General features: G+C 52.8%; 2 protein-coding genes across 3 annotated transcripts; one reads left to right on the top strand and one right to left on the bottom strand.

The window, feature by feature from the left end:
• Positions 1-342: 342 nt before the first annotated feature.
• ZNF408 (zinc finger protein 408) lies at positions 343-4,669 on the bottom strand. Its single transcript, XM_069469878.1, has 5 exons — positions 4,568-4,669; positions 4,016-4,293; positions 3,173-3,234; positions 2,689-2,951; positions 343-1,896 (listed from the first exon to the last, which is right to left on the bottom strand). The coding sequence occupies exons 1-5, from the start codon at positions 4,614-4,616 to the stop codon at positions 389-391; spliced, it is 2,160 nt and encodes a 719-aa protein (XP_069325979.1). The 5' UTR covers positions 4,617-4,669; the 3' UTR covers positions 343-388.
• Positions 4,670-5,076: 407 nt separating this feature from the next.
• Positions 5,077-25,537, top strand: ARHGAP1 (Rho GTPase activating protein 1). Of its 2 annotated transcripts, XM_069471299.1 has the most exons (14): positions 5,077-5,119; positions 8,952-9,134; positions 9,345-9,440; positions 10,798-10,827; positions 16,788-16,875; positions 21,176-21,307; positions 21,696-21,782; positions 21,974-22,072; positions 22,431-22,538; positions 22,623-22,699; positions 22,869-22,946; positions 23,313-23,441; positions 23,633-23,736; positions 23,862-25,537. In XM_069471299.1, exons 2-14 carry the CDS (start codon positions 9,002-9,004, stop codon positions 24,048-24,050), a joined length of 1,350 nt encoding a protein of 449 aa, XP_069327400.1. In that variant the 5' UTR covers positions 5,077-5,119; positions 8,952-9,001; the 3' UTR covers positions 24,051-25,537. The 2 variants fall into 2 exon arrangements, with proteins under 2 accessions (XP_069327400.1, XP_069327401.1); XM_069471300.1 differs by lacking the exon at positions 10,798-10,827.
• Positions 25,538-26,880: the final 1,343 nt, after the last annotated feature.

The following is a 26,880-nucleotide window of genomic DNA, read 5'->3' as shown; positions in this document are numbered from 1 at the left end:
CTTGCTCAGGCTGGTCTTGAACTCCTGAGCTCAACGGATCCTCCCACCTCAGCCTCCCAAAGTGCTGTGATTATAGGCATGAGCCACCTGAGCCACTGTGCCTGGCCCTCTCCAGCAATGTTTAAAGAACAAGCCCCCCCACCCCCCGTAGTATCCTAGGGAAGGAGGCAGAAAAAGTTCCATTGGATGTCACTAAAAGGATCTCTAATCCTGCCTAATAGTCCTGGGAACCCATTTGGTGGTTCATAAGCAGGAAGGGAAATCCTTGACCCGTTTCTCATGGTAGATTCTAGTCCCTGCCAGGCAACCCAGAGAGAAAGAAGATGCAGACACGTAGCAGCTAGGAAACACAAGTCTTTATAGAGAGCTCTGTTAGAAGGCGAAGGTGTCAGGTGCCTGTCTCCACCTCCACCACTTCTGCCCAGGCGCTAAAGCCCATGTCCTTATGGATCAGCACCAGGCTGGGGGTGGGGCCTGGCTCCCCGGGCTCAGCAAAGCACTTCTGGCTCTCTGAAATGGCGACCTCTACGACGTCCCTGGCTGGGGAGACTTCCCGTTCGCTGCACGTGTCCAGCAGTTCTGGCTCAGTCTGCAGGAGCACCACGGTGGGTTCAGAAGCAGCAGGAGGAACAGAGGGTGGGCTGGAGGGCGCCTCAGGCTGGTGACTGAGCTGGTGTCGCTTGAGGCTCTGGGGGAGGGTGTAGCCCATGCCACAGGTGGGGCAGCGGTAGGGCTTGTCTGCCAGGTGGGACTTGAGGTGGCGCCGTAGCTTGGTAGCCAGCGTGTAAGCACGGCCACACTGGGGGCAAGGGAAAGGCCTTTCTCCGGAGTGCAGGCGCTCGTGAGCACGGAGCGTATGCGGGTCTCGGAGGGCCTTCCCACACACGGGGCACAAGTGGGCCTCCCCAGTGTGGGAGATGAGATGGCGCCGTAGTTCAGGGAGCTGGGGGAAGGCATCGGCACAGTGCGGGCAGCGGTAAGGACGCTCCCCAGTGTGTAGCCGCAAGTGCCCGCGTAGGTTGCCCCGCTGGCGGAACGCCCGGCCACAGTATGGGCACAGGAAGGGCTTTTCCCCTGTGTGGAGCCGCATGTGGTTGCGCAGGGAGCCCTGGTTGGCCAGGGGCCGCCCACATACGGGGCATGGGCACGGGACAGGGGCAGCTGGCACCTGGTGGGTCTTGCGATGCAGCCGCAGGGAGGGCCGGCGAGCAAAGGCCTTGCCACACTGGTCACAAGCAAAGGGCCGGGCACCTGAATGTACCACCTGGTGTTCCCTGAGGTCTCGTCGGGTACCATAGGCCTTGTCACATTGTGGGCAGGGGAAGGGCCGCACCCCACGGTGGCCCAGCATGTGGGCTTTGAAGCTTTCCTCTGAGCTATAGCTCTTGCCACACTCAGTGCAAAGAAAGGGCTTGTGGCCCGTGTGCACAAATGCATGCTTCTTTAGGTGACATAGCTGCAGGAATGCCTTGCCACACTCCCCACACCGGTACCGTCGCCCCTTCTTTGGGGAGCTTCCTGCTGGGCCAGGAGGACTCTGCAAGAGTACAGGGAAGCCAGGGCGCTGGGCCCCAGGCTCTGAGGTCTTTGTTCTGGGTGGGCATTGATCACTGGGGCTACGTAACCTCTTGGCCAGGTGGGCATGCAGCCGGGTGCCCCTGGCAAAAGATGAGAGATTGGCTTCACTGCTCTCTGGGCTCTGCTGGGTAGCTGAGCTGCTCTGAGGTTCAGGTGGCATCTGTGTCTGGAGTGGGTACTCCTCATCCATGCTGCCATTCTGAAGCAATGGGCCAAGCGGTTGGCCATCCTTGGAAAGTTGGTCCTGAGTTGGGGGCTTCAGTCCAGGGCTCACCATGCTCTCTGCCTGGATGCTGGGAGGTGACTGGTGACTAGGATCTGCAAGGCAAGAGTGGGGTGGTGGGTTAGGAGAGCTTGGTAGCAGGTAGTGTTACCAAGGAATTATAGGAGTATGTGTTTTCTCCTACCCAGCCCCCAAACTTCAGTGGGACCAATGATACAAATCTCTTCTTTGGAGCATGAGCTGTATACTCTATCTTCCTATTCAGCCTTAGTTGCCTCCTGGGGAAGCACTCCTGAGAACCATGGTGCTCTAGCCAACTGGACAATCCCTAGAGTAAGGCCATCGCAGATTAAGGATCCCCTTGTTCTCCCTCTGGAAACACATATTTAGGATATGATTCAAGACCCCCACTTCCCACTTTAGCTCATCTGTAAAATAAAGGAAACCCCACCCCTACCCCAAGAGAAAAACCTAAGTTGGAAATCTTATACATAGCTTACTGTCAGCCTAACTATTCCATGAGACTCTTAGGAAGATAAAAGTTGCAAATATCTTTATTATTCATTCCAAGGAAGAGACCTGTCACTTTTCAACAGAAAGCATCAAATGACAATTTATAGTCTAAGACTTTTTGAACCCCTTGCCTGAAACATCTAGCCTTATTGTGTCCACCAAACCTGAACTATTATATCATGCTCCTTATCCAACCCTAATCAAGCCCTTCCATCCCATCCCTAGCTGAAAGATCCACGTTAAACCAGATTTTAAAAAGCTACCAAGACTCTGAAGGGTTCTCTCTTACTATGCTGAGCCATGAACTCTACTTTGTCTGATCACCAGGTTGTTTTGGTGACAATCTGAGGAGCCAGCATTTACCTGACACATACCTGTGCAAGGTTCTGCTGCATCCTCACCAGGGGAGGCCACCTCTTGCTGTACAGCAGACTCCACTTCTGTCACCACGGCCATAATAGCTGCCTCTTCCTCTAGCTGGGGCTGGATGGGGCTCGGGACCTCAGAGGGAGGCTGGGGCCACAGTAGCAGCTCAAAGCCTGGTAGCACAGCCTGATACACTTGCAGATGGAGCCTCTTGCTGATCCACACCGGGGCCACATTTCCCTCACTCTCCAGCCTGCCCCGTTGCACCAAACTGCAAAGTAGAGCAAGAACTAGCTCAGGAGACCCTCCTTCAAGTAGCCTTCCCTGAAAGCCCCAGCTCCCAGGCAGTCTAAGTCCTCAAAGATGCCATGCCTTTGGAACACTCACTGCAAAGATCACTAGGTAGGGAATTACAGTCAGCTTCAGGTTCCTCCCCAAGCCACAACAGAAAGTCTCAGGAATATATTCACTACATACTCTCCTCTAACTTACCTGGTCCAGCCTGAACTCTGTTCACAGGCACACACATCTTCCCATGGGTCTAATGACAGGTCCTGAAATAAACCAACAAAAGACTTTCTTACATGTGTTTGAGGGGGCCAGGTAGGAAAAAATAAATAAAACTGAAAGAAAGCTCTCCTGGGAACAAATCTAGGATGAAGATCCTAGAAGGCTCGTGGCCTCTGGTTGTACCTGTACAGGACAGTGCTATATGATTCTTCATTCAGTAAAGACTGTACCCTCACCTTCATCTCAAGGGTGTGCAGAATTACTAAAGTGAACACATTACTGCTTTCCAGGGAGTACTAAACAAAAAAAGTTGTAAGGGGCACATACACTTTTAAAAAATAGTACTATGCAATAAAACCCTTTATCTGCATTATTTCATGTAGCCCTCCAAATAATCCTGAGACGGTATTGCTTTACTGTACAGATGAGTTAAGTGAAGCATGTACTTTAGTTAACTAGTTGACAAGGCCAGGATTTGATCCCATGCCTTTTTAATTCCAAAAACCTTAGCTTTGACCTTCGTCCCTGCTGAAACTATATTAATTCAGCTGTTAACAACTTTTTGCACCTCCATTCCTTAACTACTGCAGAAAGAGACAGTCCTGGGAGAGAAGGAACAAAACTATCTCCTATCGCTTTAAACACCCCGCTTCTTCAAACTGGAGAGCTGTCCAGAAATGTCCAAACCGCCCCTATATTTTCTTTTTCTTTTTTATTATTTTTTACTTTTAAAGGGACTCCAGCCTGGGCCTGAGCGCGCGGCCGGCCGAGGGGCGCCCCCCTAAATTTTCAATCACGGAGAAAAGACGCCCTATCCTTCAATACCTCATCGTGCGGTGGCTTCACTCCTTCGCCGTTCTCCTCAGAGACAGACTCCTCTTCCAGTGGCCCCCAGAGTAGTCCAGGCTTCAGGGCCTCCCCGACACACCAGACCCCCAAGCGCTGTTCCTTGGTAAGCGAGGGCCCAAGGGCCAAGCCCCGGGGGAGGCTCTTTAAAGCGAGCATGGCTCGGGGCGGCCCGGGCGGGAAGTCTCGGAGGCCCTGAGCACAGTCTTCTTCGGAAGAGCTCCATCCTAAGTCCGGGCCCAAGCGTGGCTCGGGGGCTGCAAGGGGATGAGAAGACAGTGAAGGAGCCCACCACGAGGGCGTGGGGTAGGGAAAGGTGCAGGAGGAAACCGCTGGTCCAGCTAGACCTCCGGAGCCTCAGGGATGTTTGAGGGCTCTAAGGCGGCCCCTAGAAGGTCTGAGCGACTCTGAGAGCACCGTAGGAGGATCCTGGGCTTGGAAGGAGAGGGCACTGGGGCGAGAGGGTTGACCAGAGAACGTTAGGTCCGTCTAGGCCACGGCTGAGGGTCACAGACATCGCGGGTCACTTACCGAACTGCAGTGCCTTCCCGTCCAACAGCAACTCCTCCGCCTCCTCCATTCCGGGTCAGAAAGCCTCCCTCCGCCGGAAGTGAGCGTCCCCTTATAAGCTGCTCCCGGAAACGGTCTTGATTTCTAAATTTCCCCTCAAGAAAGATTCCTATGAGTCGGACCTCACTGGTGCACAGGACGAGGAGTTTGGGAATACTTGTAAAGCAAAACTCCGAGAACAGTACGAACCTAGGATTCCGGAGGTTCACCAAGGATTCGAGTATCTGGGAAAGCGGAACTCATTGTTCCAGCCACCTCCTTTTGAGAGTGACGAGTCGGACGGTTATGCTGTATCTCCCACAGGCGGGCACTTCGGCGGGCAATTACGGGAAGTGGGCGGGGCTCTTGGAAAGGCCATGTTTGGACCAGGTAGCGGACCGGAAGTGGCTTGGAGGTGTGGCGGAAGTGGCTGGGGAGTGAGGCAAACGGGAGGGGGCGGTGCCCGTTCCACCGCGGAGCCGGATGTTTGCCGAGCTTTGACAGGCGTGGCTGAGGGAGCAGTTCCCGAGCGCGGTGAGCTGCAGGGCGCGGGGTCTCCCCGGGTGCGGGTGGGGGAAGGGAAGGAGCTGGCCAGGTCATCTGAAGGGATGGGGTCGCGATGGGGAGGACCCGAACGGATCCGCGGAGGGGGATCAGGGGTGGAATTGAGCTTGGGGGACTGGCCTTCCTGCAGGGTTTGTGCCCCATTTTGGCGCCTGCAGTAAGAGGACTTCGCCCCTTTCGCTGTCGACCTCCTACCCTCCCCAGGGCAGAGGCCAGGCCAGATTGCCGTCTTCGAGCAAGCCCGTGGGAGGGGGAAGTCTCCTTGATGCGATCTGGCTATGCACTGAGAACAAGAAATTTGGGGGAAGTGTTCTACCTTGCCACTTATTAGGCCACAATTTCATCTCAATTTCTTTTTTTTTTTTTTTTTGAGACAGAGTCTCACTCTGTTGCCCAGGCTAGAGTGAGTGCCGTGGCGTCAGCCTAGCTCACAGCAACCTCAAACTCCTGAGCTCAAACGATCCCCTGTCTCAGCCTCCCGAGTAGCTGGGACTACAGGCATGCGCCACCATGCCCGGCTAATTTTTTCTATATATATTTTTAGCTGTCCATGTAATTTCTTTCTATTTTTAGTAGAGGTGGGGTCTCGCTCTTGCTCAGGCTGGTCTCGAACTCCTGAGCTCAAAGGATCCGCCCACCTCGGCCTCCCAGAGTGCTAGGATTACAGGCGTGAGCCACCGCGCCCGGCCTTCATCTCAATTTCTTAATCTTCATAGTGGGATAATTGCACCCAATCCGGGATTTGTAGACCGTGAACCTCTGTGCAAACGTAATTATATCTGAGAGTTGTATTGTGGTGGGATATGCGTTTTTGTAATTCTGGAGCCGCAACTAGGAGGCCGATTCCAACGTTAGAGAATATGATTTTAAGTTGCTGTCTCTGTTCTGCGTGGAAGAGAATATTAGGGGAGAGGTTTTAGTTTGCTCTTTTGTGGCACCTCTCTGGACCTTGAGAGTCATGAAGAACAGTCACTTAGAAAATTGTGGAAGGATTGACCTTCACCAAGAGAAAGACCACTTCAGACAGACATGGATTAAAATCCTACCTCTGCTCCCTGTATGACCCTCAGCAATTGGCTTATTTTTTGTGGTCCTCACTTTCATTAGACTGTAAAATGGGCTTAGTAGTACATGCCTCACCAGGGCTGTTGTGAAGTTAAAAGATAGTTTGTGCCCAGTTCATGGTGCTATATGTGCCCTCAACAAATGTTGGTTCCCTTCTCCACTTAGGAGATGAATTAATTCATTTAGTCATTCAACAAATGACCCAGCATCTACTGTGTGCTAGGCATTATTCTGAATAGGTCAGAGGTTCTTAAACACTGATTCTCAAAGAGTCTGTGAACCTCTCAAAATTGTGTGCAAGATTTCAGGCATCTGCTGATTTTTCTTAGGGAAAAAGTCCACAGATGTGATCACAATTTCATAGGAGTCCATGACTTCCCAAAAGCAATTGCCTAAAGCGATTTTTGTAGAGGTCTACTTGCTGAGAAGGGAAAAATTAATCTCAGAGTAGGGTGTATTTTGCACAGAGTAGAGCAGGGCTTGTGGGTGGCTGGTGTCTTAGGCATCCAGGATACCCTCATTTCCACTGCTTTATGTTAGATTTCCCTACACTAGCTTCCCTCACCCTCCCACTGAATGGGAGCTAAACTTCCGGGCTCAGAGAAGGCAACAGCTGTGGATTGGAGGATGGTGAGAGAGGCCAGTCTGGCTGGGAGGTGGGAACAACTGTGAGTAGTTATGCTGGAAAAGGAGGTTATGTGGGGGTTGAGAGAGGTCAGTTCTAGAAGAACTGACAGAATAGAAAAGGAGTTACTGGAAAAGAGGTGGAATTCAAGTTCAGCTCCCTTTTAGATGGTGTCCTCCCTCTCTCATACATACCTCAGTTCCCAGCTGCTCCTTCTAATCCTGTTGTTCACTTCAGCACAAGTATTTCTGAACACTGGGGAACTATGTATAATGTATCTGGAAGGAGCCTTTGCCTCTACAGATGAGGAAAGTTAGGCCCAAATGGGAAAAGGACTTACCCATCATCTTTGCAACTCATTAGTTTAGGCAGGACTATAATCCAGTTCTCCATATACCTCATCCCATGCCATTTCATTGAATCAGGCACGTACTGTATGCAGAAAGACCTCTCTGGGATAGCTGTGGGTGGGGCTGATGCAGCCTCTGGTGCCTGGGCAGGGACAGAAATTATGGAGAGAAGGCTGGGTTGGATTCTGTCCCTATGACCCAGCTGGGGACCCCTCTTCTGGGGGCAGCTCTCACAGATTGAAAGGAGGGAGCATGTAGATGGATGGGGTGGATTCCTTAAGACTGAAGGTGCCTGCATCAGTTGAAGGTTGAAGGCAATGAGGGAGCTGGGCTTTGGCGTCACCAAGAGAAATGCATTCCCAAATGTGAGGGGGTCATCCTTCTCTGTTCATGGGGAGGGATTCTGTTTTGGTGGTAATCAAGGGTAGTGGATGAGGCCAGGGACAGGGAGAGGGAGAGGAAGAGGAAGAAACGTTTTTTGACCGTTTGGCTGCTTGGCTTTGGCTCAGGAGCCTGAAACAGCTTTCTGTGTGGTCGCCCTGGTGACAGGGTGGTTGTTGCTAGGCACAGGGAGATGGTTTGCCATCCCGAGTCCTCGGCTGTGATGTGATATGTGCGGGAGGTTGTCATGTCGCCTCAGAACCCAGAGTCTGTAGATCTGGGACGGCAGTTCTCCCCCTCTTCTTCCTTCCCACCCCCAGGCCTGTCTGCTCTCCTTATCTGCCCTGCTGATTCTCTGACCATATATGTCAGTTTTTGGGCTCCAGGAATGCAGTAGGACTTAGAGCAGCCTCTTCTCTGGGGTTGGTCTGAATGGGTTGAATTGAAACTCCCTTCTCTCACCCATATAGTGAGCTTGTGTTGGGAGAGGGCTGAGGGCATGGGCGCCTGCCGCGGGCTGGATGCTGCCACATCCTCCTGGCCAGATTCCAGACCTGGAGAAACCCAGTTTCAGAATCAGAACCAGCTCTTCCCCTCCCTGCCAGCTGTGGCTGCTGTTCCGTTCTTCACCTCCTCATCTCAGCACTCCTGATGCTGCGAGCATCCCCTTTCCCACCTTAAAACTAGTGTCAGGAGCACCCCACAGATTAAGAGTGGGCACAGGAGCCCGTAGGAGCCTGCACATTGTCTGCCTTGAGTGACAGGCAGAGTCCATCCCCTGCTGCTGGTTCCTGTCCCAGGGCAAACCCAGCTGGGCCCTTGAGCCATGGCCTTTATCCTGGGACTCTGTGGTCTCTGGCTATCTCCTCTCCCCTGGGGCCAGAGGTGAGGGATGGCGTAGCTAGGACCACAGCTGATCTTTTTCAGGAATGGGGTTTGGAGACCCCTGTGCTCCTTAGATTCTTGCAACATCTCTACCCATGTAACTGCTGGGGCCTGGGAGCTTTCTGTGCTCCAGGGCCCCTGAGAAGAGGGGTGTGGACCTCTGGCCTCTGCAGCTGGGGCTGTGTGACTGAGCCAGTTGGGCAGTGGGCAGTGTAGGACCTGGCACTGCTCTTCCCTGCCCAGCTGGAGGACCTGGAGGGAGGCACTGAGCTGTGCCATCCTCTGTCCCAGCTGCCGTTTCTGGCAACACGCCTGAACTGTGGAGCCAGGAGAACCCAGAGCTACATAGAGCTCTTGGCAGGGATGGGACGTGTTGAGGGACAGGGATGGGGAGCTTGGGAGAGGAAAGAGCGGGGGCAAGGGAGGGTGCTGTGGAAGTCACAGAAGGCAAAAAGAGGGGGGTCACCTACCTGCCACCCTCCCTCCCTTCTTCCAGGTTTCTCTTCAGGTTCTGCAGGGTGACGCTGTGGGGGACAGGCTTTGGCCATGGATCCGCTCTCAGAGCTGCAGGACGACCTCACCTTAGATGACACCAGCCAGGCTCTGAACCAGCTGAAGCTGGCCTCCATCGACGAGAAGAACTGGCCCTCAGATGAGATGCCTGACTTCCCCAAGTCAGGTGGGCATTGCCAGCTCCCCGGCCGCTATAGGCACCTTGGAGGAAGGGGCCCTTTCCTGCTGAAGGGAGTCCCCAGGAGGGCGGGATGGGGCAGCAGACCAGTCCCAGGGTCGGGCTGGGAGCACGAGCCTTCCTGGGGGGAAGGCCAGGCAGCCCGTGTCAGGGAGAGTGCTGTTCCAGCCCCTGGACTGACCTTGCTGTGTTCCTCAGATGACTCCAAAAGCAGCTCCCCAGAACCTGTCACACACCTGAAGTGGGATGACCCTTACTACGACATTGCCCGGCACCAGATTGTGGAGGTGGCAGGTGAGCACACCAGCATTGCACCCTTTTCCTCACAGCCTGTGCTCCTGGCTTAAAACAGTCAGCCCCTCGCGCCACAGGGGAAGGGTCTGGGGGGTAGCCTGGTGCCCCCTGTGGTCTCACCCCAGCCCTGGAGCCCCTGAGCACATGTACCAGTCTTTAAAAGCACAGACTTGCTTGTGATTGCCATTTGATATGTTCACCTGCATCTGCTTCCTGACCTATGACCTCAGCATCTGCATTTGCAGACGGGATGTGGAAGGCAGTGTAGCCTAGTGGCTTTGAAGTCAGAAAGCCATGTTCTCCTCATGGGGTTGTGAGAGGATTACAATAATGAATGCATATCGGGGCCTCGCCCAGAGCCAGAACATGGTAGGCCCTGAATAAGTGGCACTTCCTTTCCTTTCCTTCCATTCCCCTCTCTTCCTTTGCCCTGATGTCAGCTTTCCCACCCAGCCAGTTACTGGGAGGAAGGGGAGTGCCAGTCCCTCCTGGAACACCCTACCTCCTAGGAAGTCTGCAGTGGGCAGAGCTTCCTTCCAGAAGTGAGGGGTCCCTGGTGCCCTGGAGCATCAAGTTCCTGGCACATGTGTTGCCCTGCTGAGAGTGGGTGTGGAGTGCCCCTTGGGTCTCTGCCTCAGTGAGCTCCCTCCTTCCCATTCATAATGCAGGACTCAGAAGAGACCAGGAGCAGGGAGGCTGCAGGATGGTTATGAGCTGCTTCCTGTACTTAATTTAAGGCCCCCTGCTAGAAGAAGCAACTGGAATTGTAGTACCCTTTGTCTTTTCCCTAATGTTTGTCTGTCCTCACTGGTGAGGCCAGGCAGCTATAAGCAAGGGTGACAGCATGGCCCTGCTGTGAGGCAGGTGGGGTGAGCAGGGCAGCCAGGTAGAACACAGCCCCAGGAGCCCAGTGTGTTGCTGGCTGAGGTGGGCCGGAAGAAGCCATGTGCCTAAAGGCATCTGCCCATGGGGATGCTGGTCTCAGAGAGGGATGGGGCAGTTAAGAGGGTTGTCCCTACGGTCAAAGGTTTCCATGGCATGTGTGTTCCTGGTGCCTGCCCTGGTCGGGGTTGGAGGCCTTGGCTCTGGCCTCTCACGCCCTACAGAAACAAGGCTGAGAGTTCTTTCCTGGCCTGGTCCTGACCAGGGCACAGCAGAGTCACCCTGAAGGTTCTGAACTTCTGAACCTGATTAGGGTGTGGGAGATGTCTGATGTGAAGCAGTCTCTGTCCTGACATCCTCCTGGCCTATGTGGTCAAGTCACAAGGCAGAGCGGACGGGGGTGCCTGTCCCCACATCTGTGGGTGGCCCCACTTTCCCCTGCAGGCAGAGCTGCAGTTTGTTTCTGTTTCCCCAGGGTGTGATGAGCCTGAGGAGGCCCAGAGAGGTAGGTGCCAGTCCTGACTGTCGGTGCTGGGCCTCTCTGGACTGTGGCCTGTGGGGCTGTAAATCAGGAAGGGTTCTCGGTGGAGGAGGCCAGATGGGGCTAGCTTAATTGCAGCCCCACTCTGGGGAGCAGGGAGCTGGGAGCTGGTGGTGACTGGGAGTTGAGAATAGCAAAAGATTTGTAGGAAGTAGGTCAGGGTGGAGACTGTTTGGGGACACGCCTAGAGACCAAATGGAAAGGAGCCACGGGGGAGGGAGGGGCCTTATACAATGGCGCAGCCTGGGTGCTGGCTCAGGGACCCTCTGGGAGGTGGTGTCCCCCATGCCTGTGCCTCTCTGATTGGTGAGAGACATCTAGATTGGCAGCACCAGAGTGAGACTCATGTGATGAGATCCTGGAGGTGGCCCTAGGAAGGCCAGGTGCTAGAAACCAGAGAAAGAGTCCATGCTGGAAGAGAGGGTGGATCATGTCCTCAGCTCCTCCACGGCCCTGTTCTTGCTAGCCACGGCTGGCACGCTCCACAGCCAAAGTTGACTCAGTCCAGGGGGCTGTGGTAAGTGTTTAGCAGTTGGTTCTCCAGAAAGCAGGGGACAGGGCCATGATTTGTAGCATTTGTAATTTCTACCACAGCAGAGTTCAAGCTACCAACATGATGTCAGCTGGCTTGCAAAATTCCTGAAAATTGAACAATTTAGCAGATGGGTGAGCTGTCTCCAGCACATAGCTAGCTCTGTGAGCCCCAGCCCCCACCTCCTGAGTCCCTGGCCTGCTCTGCAGGTTGTGGGTGGGGCAGGGCGGCTGGTCTGCCTGCTGGGGGAGCTGTCCTGTGGCTGGTTAACTACCCAGGTCATGCTGGGCAGAGTTCCTGATTGGTATCTGGGGAAGGCAGAGGACTTGTTCTCAGGCGATTTTCTCTTCCTGCTGCTTTTCTTCCTGCTGGTTTGCATGAACGCCACACCTCCCTCCTCATGGAGCCCTCTCCCGCAGTGTTCGGAGGCTACCAGAGCTGCCAGCTCCTTCTCTCGCTTAAATCTCCAGGGCAGAAGTCTGCTGTCTTCTAGGATCAGGAGAGGAGTTCCGGGCCTCCTTCTGTGTGTTCCTGGTATAGCAGCCACCCTGCCTGCTGGCGAACACTGGCCTGCCCCAGGACTTGGGTGATGGGACCCTGCTCCCCAGGAAGTGGGAGGGCAGGGGCAGAGCCTGGGGTTGCCCATCCTCTGATTCTTCTCCTGGCTGAGCATCTTGCCATCTGACCAACCCCTCACTGACCTCCCTTTTCCCCCATCTCCATCCTGGCTTTGCTCAGCATGTGTTCATAGAACTCTGGAACAAGCCCTGTAGTCAGCACTGGGGATTGAGTGAGAAAAAGCACACATTCCCTTCTTCAAGAAGCTTACAGTCTAGTGAAGTGGTTCTTAAAACCGGTCACAGTCCCCCGTGAGGCTATGAAAGATATCCTCGGGGTATGGATCTCTTTCTCTAAAGAAAATATGCATGTGCTTGTAATATTTTTGTATACCATCATGGAGTTGGTAGACCTGCTGAGCACACAGGGGGAGCCCTGGCTGAGAACACAAAGCTTCCCATTTATTATACAAGATGCTGTGGCCAGCTGAGAATTGGGACCACAACTTCCTCCTTAACCAGTTACTAGCTGTCTAAATTCCAGAGTCAGCGAGCTCACAGACTTTCTGCCCTGGCTAAGTCCTCAAATCTGCCAGCCAATGAGGGCTGCCTTACTGATGAGGGGCAGGGAGAAGGGAAAGAAGGAAAGAATCTTTTGGAAGCCCTCGTGCTTCTCCCAGCGTTTCTCCCCACACTCTGGGTGTTTCCTCTGCTCAGATGGGAGTGGTCAGATGACTCCCGCCCCCTGCTTGATTGTACTGGAGCTGGGCGTGCCACTCTGACCCTTCGTTCCTGGAGCCCACGGGAAGCGAGTCAGAGTAGACTCGTAGCCCCAGAGCACCCCAGCTGGCCTGCGAGGAAGTCAGCGCATCAGGATCTAGGCTAGGGCATGAAAGAGCAGGTGGCACCTGGTCCTTCAACACAGACCTGCTGCTGGATGGAGCTGCACCTCCTCTTCAGACAGGCTGGGAGAGGATTCTCTGCTTGTAAATCTGAAGAAATTCTGTCCCAGGCTTCGGGAAACTCACTGTCTAAAGCAGTCTAACTCATAACCTGAGTGTCATCAAGAACAAGCTCAGAAATAGCACTGTGCATGCCATAGTTTAATGGTGACCTGGGACTTTGTGCAGGCTGCCCACACTCATGGAACACCTGCCATGTGCCGGGCACTGGGCCAGCACTGGAGATTCAAAGATGGAGGAGACACAGTCCCTGTCTGTGAGCTGCTCGCCAGCCAGTGGAGGAGACCGGCACATAAACAGTTACACAGGAGAGTCAACATCGTGACACACGGATGACAGTTTATGCTGGGAGTCATGAAAAAGGGCAGCACACCTGTCTGGGGGAAGGGAGAGAGGACACAGGCTTCTGGGAAGAGAAAGGCTGTCTGGTGTGAGAAACAGCAGAGGCTCAAACCAGCCAGGCTCAGATGTGGCACCAAGCCCCTCTGTGTTGGAGGCGTGCCTGCCGTGAGCCTGGAGTCAGGGAGCCATTTCAAGGAGCATTGACAGGACTGTGGGCCCACAGAGGATATCTGGGGTGGGGTTCAGGAGCAGAGTTGGGGGCAGGTAGGTGTTTATAATCCTTCAGGGCTAGAAGTTGAGGCAGGTTAGGAGGGGAGGACGGAGCCTCTCTCTGGGCTTGGTTGGCTGGGCCTTAGAACCTGACTCAGGAAAGTCCTGGAGGGCCCTGGTTAGGACCTTCAGGGCCGACAGAGCCAGGCAGTGCTTTGACTAGGGATGGGGGTTAGGGGACTGATCCAGAGGCTGGACGTGGTCATTTGACTGCTGGGGGCAAGGTACTGTATCAGACTCAAGCACCAGGCTGTGCAGTCAGCAGGGACCAGGGCCACCCTGGCCACATTTCAAAAGCTTCCCTCAGCCCCTCTATTGAGCCTTGCCTGAGCACCAGAGAAAAGAGTCGGTACTTTGGAAAAGCACTGACTCCTGGGTTCTGTCACTGGCCAAAAAGGATCCTCAAGATCATGGCTTGTTACATACGGGTAGACGCTCGGCAAGGGCTGAGGCCACCCATCCTTAGTCCCTCAGGGGCAGAGAAAGGGCAGACTTCACTGCATTCATGGATTGTGTAAGTGGCTTTTTATTCGGCTCTGAGGTGGGGATTAGGCAAGTGTAGTTTGGTGTCTCTGGAGAGGCATGAGGGGAGAGGTGAAAGGAAGGTCCCTGGGACGTGGGGGAGTGGGGACCAAGCCTGTCCCCATCGAGCTTTGCTTGGGGTCCCTGATCCACGCCGACTCTGGAAGAGCAGCTCACTTCGGGACGATAGCACATCTCAGGCGCTTCCCAGCTTCATGACAGATGGTCAGGCCACCAAATTGTGACTGTTCTGGACAAATATCCCTGAGTGATTACACCCAAACAGGCATTTTCCCACAGCATAACAAACTCCTCCGAACTCCATGTTCTTTGGAGTATTCTTAACGGGAAAGGATACAATTTTTAGAAGTGTCCAGAAGTCAATTAGAGCCAAGTATGGTCAATAATTCTAGTAATAGTAATAAAATTAGGAAGTATTGTCAGTGGTCAGAAACGAGACAGGACTATGAGGTAATCAGATTGGTTTCCTCAGGGGCCTTAGACTTGCTAAGAAGGTAGCTTCAAGAAGTTTTCCAAATACACACTGCTTAGAGGGTGTGCTTACAGAGTAAGTGTAGGCTCTTAGGGTGACTGCCAGGATAAATGCTTGGGTGAGCATGAGGTTTTTTTTAATTGAGGTAAAGTTTATATAACATAAAATCAATCATTTTAGAATGTACAATTCAGTGGTATTTAGTACATTAACAATGTCATGGCCGGGCGCGGTGGCTCACGCCTGTAATCCTAGCACTCTGGGAGGCCGAGGTGGGCGGATCGTTTGAGCTCAGGAGTTCGAGACCAGCCTGAGCAAGAGCGAGACCCCCATCTCTACTAAAAATAGAAAGAAATTATAGGGACAGCTAAAAATATATATAGAAAAAATTAGCCGGGCATGGTGGTGCATGCCTGTAGTCCCAGCTACTCGGGAGGCTGAGACAGGAGGATCCCTTGAGCTCAGGAGTTTGAGGTTGCTGTGAGCTAGGCTGACGCCACGGCACTCACTCTAGCCTGGGCAACAGAGTGAGACTCTGTCTCAAAAAAAAAAAAAAAAAAAGGCCGGGCGTGGTGGCTCACGCCTGTAATCCTAGCACTCTGGGAGGCCGAGGTGGGCGGATCATTTGAGCTCAGGAGTTCGAGACCAGCCTGAGCAAGAGCGAGACCCCCATCTCTACTAAAAATAGAAAGGAATTATATGGACAGCTAAAAATATATATAGAAAAAATTAGCCGGGCATGGTGGCGCATGCCTGTAGTCCCAGCTACTCGGGAGGCTGAGACAGGAGGATCGCTTAAGCCCAGGAGATTGAGGTTGCTGTGAGCTAGGCTGACGCCACGGCTCTCACTCTAGCCTGGGCAACAGAGTGAGACTCTGTCTCAAAAAAAAAAAAAAAAAAAAAAAAAAAAAAAAAAACGCCGGGCGTGGTGGCTCACGCCTGTAATCCTAGCACTCTGGGAGGCCGAGGTGGGCGGATCGTTTGAGCTCAGGAGTTCGAGACCAGCCTGAGCAAGAGCGTGACCCCATCTCTACTAAAAATAGAAAGAAATTATATGGACAGCTAAAAATATATATAGAAAAAATTAGCCGGGCATGGTGGTGCATGCCTGTAGTCCAGCTACTCGGGAGGCTGAGACAGGAGGATCCCTTGAGCTCAGGAGTTTGAGGTTGCTGTGAGCTAGGCTGACGCCACGGCACTCACTCTAGCCTGGGCAACAGAGTGAGACTCTGTCTCAAAAAAAAAAAAAAAAAAAAAAAAAAAAAAAAAAAACAATGTCATGCAACCATCACCTCTAATTTCAAGACATTTTACTTTTTATATTTATTTATTTTTAATGTGAAGGAAGTGGGGAAGTAAGGTTCAATTTACTTTTTTTTTTGAGACAGAATCTCATTCTGTCACCCTGGGTAGAGTGCAGTAGCATCATTGTAGCTCACTGCAACCTCAAACTCTTGGGCTCAAGGGATCCTCCTGCCTCAGCCTCCTGAGTAGCTGAGACTATAGGTGCACGCCATGATGACTGGCTAATTTTTCTATTTTTAGTAGAGATGGGGTCTCACTCTTGCTCAGGCTGGTCTCGCATTCCTGAGCTCAAGCAACCCTCCCTGCTCGGCCTCCCAGAGTGCCAGAATTACAGGCATGAGCCACCTCGCCCAGCCTCCAAGACACTTTCATTGCCCATACTCATAACAAACCCTGTACCCACCAAGCAGTCAATCTGCATTCTCCCCTCCCCAGCACCTGGAAACCACTAATTTGCTTTCTGTCTCCATGGATTTACCTACTCTAGATATGTCAAATAAATGGGGTTATACAGTAGGTAGCCTATTGTGTCTGGTCACTTTCACTTAGCATAATGTTTTGGAGGTTTGTCCACATTGTAGCATGTATCAGTACTTCATTCCTTTTATGGCCAAACAATATTCCACTGCATGGATATTCCACATGTTCTTTGTCCATTCACCACTGGCGGACATTTAGGTTGTTTCCACCAGACATGACTTTTTAAAAAGTGATGTTACCTGTTATACCCTAGCTCTGTAGCCCTGAAAGCAGCCCGTCCCTCTTTCATCAGTGGCACGCTCTTGAGTGTAAGAGACTGCCCAGAGGTACATCTGCACAGGCACTCTGGCTTCTGTACTAACTGGTGCAGGTCTCCAAGCCTGGTGCCTTTTATGTTCCTCACCCTACTTCTTTCAAATTTCATCTTTGACCCACTGTTGTCCATCTTTCTCCACACCTAGGAGATGACAAGTATGGGCGGAAGATCATTGTGTTTAGTGCCTGTCGAATGCCTCCTAGCCACCAGCTGGACCACAGCAAGCTCCTGGGGTGAGTACCCATGGGGAAGTCTGGTGAGACCTTTGCCACCGGAATAGCCTAATGCCATTTTGCAGGCCACCTCTCTTAATGCCTCTCTTCTCAGGAGGGAGCTTTTTTACATTTGGGGGAGAGCACTGGACTAGGAGTCAGACCTACTTTCTAGGTATGGAAACTGTGACCTTGGCCAGCATCTTTAAGCCTCGTTTTCTTCACCTTTTAAAGGGGACAATAATATAGCCTGCCTTCCTTAGAGGAGATACTGCACATGAAAATGCTTTGAAAGGTATAATACCTTCCATATGTGAGGACTAATTATTATAATTATATGGCATTTCTGATGTGGTTGCAATTGTTTATCATTTATATGAATAATTAGTGTTACCTTATTTCTGGCCAAATTAAGTGTCAGTGATTTCTGTACCTATGTGGGTTGTGTTAGCCAAGTATACATAATAGCTCTGGCTGGTATTTATTCCCTGATTCAGGGCCAAAGGCTGGTGAATGCAGAAGTTTGACAGACCCCATTCTGATAACCATTTACTACCTAGCCAGCACTGGGCCGACTGTGTGCGGGCCCTCCGTGGAGGCAGAGCAGTGACTCACCTTCTCCTTCTGTCCCTCAGGGTGTGTTACAGTGACGTCTTATACTCCTTTCCTGACCAGTTTAAAGCATTCCCTGAAATTTAAAATTCTGGGCTGGGCACAGTGGCTCACACCTGTAATCCTAGCACTCTGGGAGGCTGAGGCAGGAGGATCCCTTGAGCTCAAGAGTTAGAAACCAGCCTGAGCAAGAACAAGACCTCATCTCTACTAAAAATAGAAAACATTAGCTGGACGTGGTGATTCATGCCTGTAGTCCCAGCTACTGGGTAGGCTGAGGCAGGAGGATTGCTTGAGCCCAGGAGTTTGAGGTTGCTGTGAGCTAGGCTGACACCATGGCGCTCACCCGGGCAACAAAGTGAGGGACTCTGTCTCAAAAAAAAGAAAATTAAAAATAAAATAATATAGGCCGGGTGCGGTGGCTCACGCCTGTAATCCTAGCACTCTGAGAGGCCAAGGCAGGCGGATCGTTTGAGCTCAGGAGTTCGAGACTAGCCTGAGCAAGAGCGAGACCTCGTCTCTACTAAAAATAGAAAGAAATTATATGGACAGCTAAAAATATATATATAGAAAAATTAGCCAGGCTTGGTGGCACATGCCTGTAGTCCCAGCTACTCGGGAAGCTGAGGCAGGAGGATTGCTTGAGCCCAGGAGTTTGAGGTTGCTGTGAGCTAGGCTGACACCACGGCACTCTAGCCCAGGCAACAGAGTGAGACTCTGTCTCAAAAAAAAAAAAAAAAAAAAAATATATATATATATATGTGTGTGTATATACACACACACACACACACACACACACACACATATATATATGAAATTCTGACACTGTCTCTAGCAGCTCTTTGAGATCATGATTGGTCGTGTGCATGTGGGAGGTGGTGTGGGGTCAGGGACAGGCCCAGAAGGCCATATCAGAAGGAGAAGGGCCTGGGCTTGGAGTCTCAGCTAGTCCCGGGTGAGCCAGGCCGAGGCCGAGTCCTTCCCACAGTCTGTGAGTTCTTTCTCCTTGGCCTCCCGAACCCCCTCCCACTGCTGCTCCTGCCCTTCTGTGAGGCAAGTAGAGCCTTGTCCAGGCCTGCCATGGGCCCAGCCTGAAGGTGGCTGAGTCACATGCCCTCTCCTCTAATATTTCCAGGGTCTGATATACCAGGTGACAGATTCCTGGCCAGATGATAATCTGAGTGGAGGAGGTCAGGATGGGATGGGAAAGCACCCAGCTTTCAGGAGGCAGCTTGCTGAGTGAGCCTTTACCTGCTCTGGGACTTCCTTGGGTTCAGGAAGCCCTCTGCCACCCGCTGCTGTGTGTCTGTGTGTCCTTCATCCCTCCCTGGGCTGGTCACTGTCTCTGTTTTCAGTCAGATTATGTCTGACTTGGCTTTTCCCAGGTGTCCATCCAGATCTGGGGGGTCAAGATAGAAAGTGCCAGAAGCTTAGAAATCATAAGACAAACTTCAGCTCTTCCTCTTTCTAGCTGTGCGCTTTGGGGCAGGTCATTTCTGAGCCTTGTAAAAATGAGAACTGTCCACCTCACAGTGTTGTGAGCATTAGGTAAGATAGTACACACGAAATGCCATTGTATACATTTTAAATTATTATAGTGTCAAGAGTTTAGAAAAATGTAGGTAGCCATAAAGAAAAAAATATAGACAACTATAAAAAAATAAAGTCTCTCATAAACCTACCACCCAGAGAGAAAACCACTATTAATATTTTGGTGTAGTCATTTCCTATTTTTTTGTATAACATATGGAACTGTCTAGTCAGTTTGATATCTTACATAATATTTTTATGTTCTAATCATTAGATATTCTTCAAAGATTTTTATTTTTAATTATTATTTTTGAGACAGAGTCTCATTCTGTCACCCCAGTTAGAGTGCAGTGGCATCAACCTCAAACTCCTGGGCTTACGTGATACTTCTGCCTCAGCCTTCCAAGTAGCTGGGACTACAGGCATGCGCCACTATTCCCAGATAGTTTTTCTATTTTTTTTATAGACATGGGGTGACACTTTCTTATTCTTGGTCTCAAATTCTTGGCCTCAAGCGATCCACCCACCTCAGCCTCCCAGAGTGCTAGGATTACAGGCATGAGCCCCTGCACCCAGCCCAAAGACATTCTTTATAAAAACATTATCTGATGTGTATACAGAAAAGTGAACAAATATTAAGTGTACTTTACAATGAATTTGCAAAAACTGAACTCATCTATGTCACCCACACCCCTAACCACTGTTCTGACTTCACAGATTACTTCTGTCTACAGAAACATCCTGTGAGATGTGAGATATTCTATTTAGGGATGTCCTGTGATTTGTTTAACTGATTCCCTGCTATTGCACAGTTAGCTTACTGCTCAATTTTTTTTTCCATCATAAAATAGGCTACAAAAATGTTTCTGTTCCCCTCTGGTTGTTTGCTTAGGATAAATTCCTGGACGTATTTTTATAGTTTCAGAATGTGAACATGTCATAGCTTCTGTTAAACATCACTTTATGGTCCTCCCAAAGGTTATAACGTCCGTCAGTGGATGAGGGTATCTATTTTCACTACAATCTTTGCTATTTTTATAATTGCAAAACGCAAGTATATTTACATGACAGCTCTTTGTAAAGTGCTCAGTGCGTAGAAGGGGTAGGTTATTGTGTATATGATAATGATCGCAATCACAATTCTAATCCAGCATTAGCCATATCATGTGCCTGCCCGGGCTGGCCCAGCCCCACACCGTGGGCCAAGTATCTAGGTTTCTTTCTTTAAGTTGAGTTGTATCTGGGCACTTCCCCAGGCTTCTTTCTTGCCTCGCTTTGGAAATCCTTAGCATTCTGCCTGCCCAGCCTGCCAGCCTGAAGTGTTGTCCCTGCTGCAGCCTGGGAGCTGGCTGGCCAACCAGAAAGAGGGCTTCACCCTGAACTCCCCTCCCTTCCTCCAGTTCTTGTTCATTCCATCCATTCTTCTTGGTGTGCTCAACGTTAATTGTGTGTGTGTGTGTGTGTGTGTGTGTGTGTGTCAAGATGGTAGATGTGTTGTGAGCATAGGGAACCTGAGGAGAGGGGGCTCTTTAGTCCACTACCAGCCCAGTGACTGGAACAGCTGACCTTCTGGCCCGATCACCTGTCACGGGCACAGTGATATAGCCTGTGCCACAGTTCACATGTAAAAGGCAGAGCTGTCCACGGTCAAGAATGCGGGAATTGGAGTCAGACACTTCACCTCCAGGCTCCACCACCAGTGTGACCTCGGATAAGCCCCTGACCTCTCTGGTCATTTCCCTCATTTATGAGATGGAGATAACATCAGCGTCTGCTATGAGGAAGGAATGAGATAATGTATGTGACATGCTTGGCAGACACTAAAAGCTTAATATTGATAAATGGTGACTCTCATCATTGTTACTGACTCAGGGCAATCCCACGAGGGGAATGTCATTCTCATTTTTGTTTCAGATATGTGAGACATCCTGGATTAGAGTCCTGGTCTCCTGACTCTAGTCTCTGCTCAAAAATGAGAGCTGTTATTCCTGTGCCCAGCCACTGCCCTGCGCCTCCTCACAGGGGCACAGTGACTGACGATGCAGCCAGAACAGACCATGCAGGGGAGGGCTCGTGGGGAAGGGGGATGACATAGCCCGAGATCCCAGGGCACCGATTTGTCCTAATGGGGGTGACACTTGTGCACAGGGCAGGCCTGAGCAGGGCTTTTCTCTGGAAGGTACCTGAAGCACACCCTGGACCAGTACGTGGAGAGCGACTACACACTGCTCTACCTGCACCACGGCCTGACCAGCGACAACAAGCCCTCGCTCAGCTGGCTCCGGGATGCCTACCGGGAGTTTGACCGCAAGTGGGTTGGGGTGTGGGTGTGGGCATGGGCTTCAGGGCCTGGGCCAGGTGGCTCTGGAGCCAGCTGCCACGTTCTGAGCTACCCTCCCCTTGGGCAGGAGCTTATTCCATGCCATGGGGAGGTAGGTATTCCCATCTGGGTAAAGAAAAAGAATCCAAAGTCAGAACAGCCTAGGCTTAAATCCCAGTTTCTCTACTTGCTCACACTGTGAACTTTCATGTTGTTTAACCTCTTTGAGCCTCCTGTTGCCTAATCTGTAAAATGGGGCAACAGTGGCACTTGGCTCACTTGCTGCCATGTGTGTTCAAATCAGAACGTGTACATTGAGCCCCTAGCTTTGTGTGCCTCCTACCACCCCTGCTCCCAAGTTCCCGCTCTGCCTCTGCAGGTACAAGAAGAACATCAAGGCCCTGTACATCGTGCACCCCACCATGTTCATCAAAACCCTGCTCATCCTCTTTAAACCCCTAATCAGGTGAGCGGCTGCGGGTGGGGCAGGTGGGACCCTTGCTTCCCCTGGAACTCTGAACCCCATACCAGAGGAGGCCAAGCACGCTGGGACCACCAGTTTGGGACTAGGCCCCTGTCTGGACTGGAAGGGCTGTTGAGGGCGGGGGAGGCCTGCCGACGTAGGCACACCCCACCCAGGCCTTTCCCTGTCGGCAGCTTCAAGTTTGGGCGGAAGATCTTCTATGTGAATTACCTGAGTGAGCTGAGCGAGCACGTGAAGCTGGAGCAGCTGGGGATCCCTCGCCAAGTGCTCAAGTGAGGCGGGGTGGGGTGCGTGTGTCTGGCGGGGCGAGGGCCATGCTGTGTGTGGGCAGGACAGCCCGCCCAGGGGAGAGGAAGCCTCGAGAAGCCAGGATAACTGGAGGAAGCAAGTATCGTGATTCAGAGAGTGCCTAGGAGTCGGACAGAGCAAGTTCAAACCCCATTTCTGTCCTTTAAAAACCGTGTGACTGGATCTCTTCAGAGTCTGTTTTCTCAGGTGCAAACTGAGGCTGTTATGAGGATTACACGAAATAATCCATGTAAAACAGCGCAGTAAATGTCTGATAAAGTTTGTTATAGCAACTCCAGATCCAGGCAGAGGGCCCGAGCCTTCTTCCTTCTGCTCCCGCAGGTATGATGACTTCCTCAAATCCACACAGAAGAGCCCTGCGACAGCCCCCAAGCCCATGCCGCCGCGGCCCCCCCTGCCCAACCAACAGTTCGGGGTCTCCTTGCAGCAGTGAGTATGCAGAAAGAGGTGGGCCAGACGTGGCTGGGGACAGGGAAGGGCTGCAGACCCGGCTCACTGCCCTTGTTCCCACAGCCTCCAGGAGAAGAATGCAGACCAGGAGCCCATTCCCATTGTGCTCAGGGAGACTGTCGCCTACTTACAGGCCCACGGTGAGTGCCAGGGCCCAGAGCCCCCACCTCTTCCTCAGCTGGGTCTCCCAGTCCCCTCAGGAAGCTGCTGGGCGGGGCTGAGAGAGGTCCTGTGTGCATCAGCACCCCGACCCTGACGGGAACCCAGTGCCCAGAGCCCCGAGACTCACCAGGCCCCTCCGTTTCCCAGCTCTCACCACCGAGGGGATTTTCCGGAGGTCGGCCAACACGCAGGTTGTGCGGGAGGTGCAGCAGAAGTACAACATGGGTGAGTGGTCCCACAAAGCCAGAACGGCTCCTCTGCGGCCCTGTAAGGGAAGGCTCCAGATTCCCTTCCTGTCAGAGGTTTCTGTGGCTCTTGGTGTCACTGCGTACGTAGGTCTCACTTCTGCCTGGCTGTCCCAGGCCTGCTGCCTCATTGGTTCAGGCTCACGCAGAGGTGAGGAATAACACAGTGTGGGCTGGGGACCCACCACACCCAGGTGGCTGGAACCCACATCCCCTTGTCCAGAGGAAGAGGGGAGGCAGGCGCAAGAGGACAGTGCTGGGAGGAGGGGCGCACGCAGCGGCCGAGGGCAAAGCCGGGCAGTGGGGCTGCAGGCCCGAGCTCCTCTCTGCGCTTCCCCCACCCCAGGGCTGCCTGTGGACTTTGACCAATACAATGAGTTGCACCTGCCAGCAGTCATCCTCAAGACCTTCCTTCGGGAGCTTCCAGAGCCTCTGCTAACCTTTGACCTCTACCCCCACGTTGTGGGCTTCCTCAGTGAGTGCCTCTCCCCTCCCCCCAGCTGTGCAGGTCTCTCCCGGGCCTGGACTGGGGGCAGATGTGCTTGGCCATCTGTCCACCCGCCCTGCCGGCTTGGGGACCCAGGTGTCTCCAAGGAAAGTCTGTTTGGCACCTCCCTGAACCAGCCTAGCCCAGGGCCCCTCTAACCTCGGCCCCTTTCCTCACAGACATTGATGAGAGCCAGAGGGTGGAGGTGACGCTGCAGGTCCTCCGGACGCTGCCTGAGGAGAACTACCAGGTGCTTCGTTTCCTGACTGCCTTCCTGGTGCAGGTGAGGCCTCAGCCTGGGGGGACAGGGAGGGAGGATGAGGGGCTGCCCCTTCGCTGCTTCATGGTTGGTGGGAGTAGGAGGAGGCTCTGTGGCTTCCTGCTGCAGCCGCCCGATTCCCTCCACAGATTTCTGCCCACTCTGACCAGAACAAGATGACCAACACTAACCTGGCTGTCGTCTTCGGTCCTAACCTGCTGTGGGCCAAGGATGCTGCCATCACCCTCAAGGCCATTAATCCCATCAACACCTTCACCAAGTTCCTCTTGGACCACCAAGGGGAGTTGTTCCCTAGCCCTGAGCCCAAGGGGCTCTGAACCCAGCCCCTGCCCCTCCAGCCCCCTTCTCTGATAGCCCCAGTTTGGACTCTTCCTCCTGGCAGCAGCCTGACAGGAGCCCAGGGCTCCCACCCAGGAGGGGGCCATGAAGCCTCCTGGAGATGGACGCTGGAGCCACCCACCAGGCAGCTCCTCCCTGCTGTCCGCCTGCCTCACTGGCCCCGGAGGCCTCGCTGTTACCATCAGACATTTTTCTTTGCCTTATGATTCTCACTGCCTCTCTGGACCCCTGGCTCCTGCTGGGCTCTCCAGAGCTGGGCTCAGCTCTTCTGGCTGGAGAAGGACTGAACCCCAGCAACCCTTTTCCTGCTTTTTCCTGCCTTTCTTTCCCTGGCAACTGTGGATGACAAAATCACTGCCAGCTGGGCTGGTAGCAGGGCCTGGTCCTCCCCTTCTGATTGCTGGGGGAGGAACAGCTAATCTCTTCAACTCGGCAGCACTGAGGCGCCTCCCTGTCTGGGTCTGTCGACCTACTTTTTAGAAGTCCCTCAGCGTGGAGCTCTGGACACAGGCACCCTGCTCCTGTCCTGCCCCCAGCGGCTCAGCCTGGGTCTTTCACAGCTGAGGAAGGACAAGACTGGAGCCTGCTTCCTCCTTCTGCCTTCTCTTCCACAGACCCTGGGTCAGCCTTTCCCGAGTGGTACTGCCCCCAGGGTGGCCTAACCTCCTGGTTCTGCCAGGACTGGCAGCTTGGATGACAGGGCTCAGAGTCCCAGCATCCATTTGAAATAGATGCCTCCCTGCCAAGCCCTCGTGTCTGGTTGGATCAGTGACAAGCAATGCCCGCCCTCCATGCCTGCCTCCTCTCCCGTATGGACAGAACCTCAGCCTGTGGACCTGTCCGTTTGTGGGTCACTCTGGAGGTGACTCAGTGCCTCAGGATCTGCAGTGGCTCTTTCCTCCAGCTGGGGGACTCTTAAAGGGGCTGGGGTGGAGGCTCAGAGTGCCCATAGGAGGGGCAGAGATTTTGCTAATAGGTCAGCCCCCGACAGGTGGGTTCTAGCAATCTCCCCAAGGGAGTATGGGGCCTCAGGGCCCTGTTGTTTTTCTGAAAACCTGGATCCCAGTGATGGTTATTAACCCTCATTCCAGCTGTGTCCCTTAGAATTACACTCCTTTCTCATGAACTGTGGGAACCCCCGCTTCCTGCAGCCTTGACCCCTGGTAGCAGGGCAGCACCTGCAGCGACCTTGACTCCACAGCCTTGGCCAGGCGAGGGTCCTCACTCACCACACCAGCCCCATCTATGAGGCAGGCGGGGCCTGGCCTGACCTCACTGGGCTGTCCCCAGGCCACCTGCGGCATGTCTGGACTCCCGGAGCCTGGAGCTGCTGATTCTCGGTCAGTCCTTGTCTCTCTAGCCTGGGCCGCTCTGCTTTCTGTCCTCCTTTGTGTCTCAAGTGTCGCTCACAGCCCCATTCACCGGGGAGCCTTGTGGATCTCTGGTCTCTCTCCTGTCCCCTGCCCCACTGGTCTGTACCTGCGGGGGTGGGGTGGAGGGGGCTTGTACTGTGAATCAAGTGTTCACATTCACACTTCGTGACTTCCTTGGCACCAATCATGTATTTCACCGTTTGCACTTTTTGTATTTCAATAAAAATGGAGATAGAAAACTGTCATCTGGCTGTGACGGAAGTGAGCCAGGCGTATCAGTTTGGGACTGGATAGGAAGTGTGGTGTGGTTGAGGAAGAATAGCCAAGGCCTTGGGAAGTCCCCTCCCCAGGCCATCTGCCCCCTTCCCCATCTTGTCCACCTGGGGGTGGTTACGAGGCCAGCTTCCTGACCACCTTCCAGGCATGGAAGGGCCAAGAGTTGCCTTCTGCTTCTCTGCACCTGCATTCCAGCTGCCACTAGAGCTATATCCTATGACCAGGGCCTCTTCTACTCCCAAATGGAAGGCACTAGAAGCTTGAAGGGGCCTTGGGTTCATCCAAGACAAGCAAGGGAGAAACAGATGGCATGGACTGTGGTGGACAGCAGTGTGGGCTTTGGAGTCACGTGAGGGTTTGAATCCTCATTCAGCCACTCATCAGCGCCAGCTCTGCAACAGCTTCTTACCAGAAAGTGCTTCCTCTGAAGATCAGAAATGTGTGCTGTACCTAACACGGTGGGCACTCAGTGGTAAGAGAGTGACCATCAGCTCTCGGGCAAATGAAGTGATCATCCCAAAGTCACCAGCTGCCGGAGGGCACCCTGCAGCGTCTGACTGTTCTCTCCTGCCTGCCCCCAGGCTGAGAGGCCAGGCTGTTTCCACACCACCTAGTCACAAGGAGGCTGTGAAAGACTCAGTTTTCCTTTCTTCTCTTGAGCAGGTTTTGCTTTGCTTTAAAGGTTAAGATGGTAAATTTTATGTTTTACATATTTCACTATAATTTTTTTTAATGGTTTGTCAATAGGGGGGCAGAATTTTCCTGGCGGTTAAAGTCAAGTTCCAGGTATTTCTAGCTTGCCTGCTAATTGCAATAAGTAAGGAGGCCTCAGTTGGGCCTATTCTCTTTTCTCCTCCTCGTTGGACAAGCTGGGCCAGAGCCACAGGATCAAGCAGTGTTAAGCTGGTGTTTGTTTATAAACACTGGCCCTGAGCCCCAAGACACTAGTCCCATTGCGCAACTGTGGCCTTGATCCAGGTACCTCGAGGCAGAAGGCATTGGCAACCTCCTCTCTCTCCCTGGATCTGCTCAGATCTAGCTGGGTGACTTTGGAACAGTGAGGCAGTGACCCAGGGAAGCAGGAGAGTGAGCCAGACTAGGGAGCTGTTTGCTTGGGTTGGGCTCCTGGCAGGGCCTCTGCTGAGTGACTCAAATGCCA

This window comes from Eulemur rufifrons, chromosome 6 (genome assembly GCF_041146395.1).
Source record: "Eulemur rufifrons isolate Redbay chromosome 6, OSU_ERuf_1, whole genome shotgun sequence".
Lineage (NCBI taxonomy): Eukaryota > Metazoa > Chordata > Mammalia > Primates > Lemuridae > Eulemur > Eulemur rufifrons.
This window is presented reverse-complemented; position numbering and strand designations above follow the sequence as displayed.

Excerpts from the sequence above, each read along its gene's own strand:
- ZNF408 (XM_069469878.1), bottom strand. The coding sequence starts at position 4,616 with ATGGAGGAGGCGGAGGAGTTGCTGTTGGACGGGAAGGCACTGCAGTTC. Across the intron at positions 3,235-4,015 it reads TGAAGCCACCGCACGATGAG|GACCTGTCATTAGACCCATG; the intron begins GTATTGAAGGAT and ends GGTTTATTTCAG. Across the intron at positions 1,897-2,688 it reads TGCAGCAGAACCTTGCACAG|ATCCTAGTCACCAGTCACCT; the intron begins GTATGTGTCAGG and ends CTTGCCTTGCAG.
- ARHGAP1 (XM_069471299.1), top strand. The coding sequence starts at position 9,002 with ATGGATCCGCTCTCAGAGCTGCAGGACGACCTCACCTTAGATGACACC. Across the intron at positions 10,828-16,787 it reads GCCTGAGGAGGCCCAGAGAG|GAGATGACAAGTATGGGCGG; the intron begins GTAGGTGCCAGT and ends CTCCACACCTAG. Across the intron at positions 23,737-23,861 it reads TGACTGCCTTCCTGGTGCAG|ATTTCTGCCCACTCTGACCA; the intron begins GTGAGGCCTCAG and ends TTCCCTCCACAG.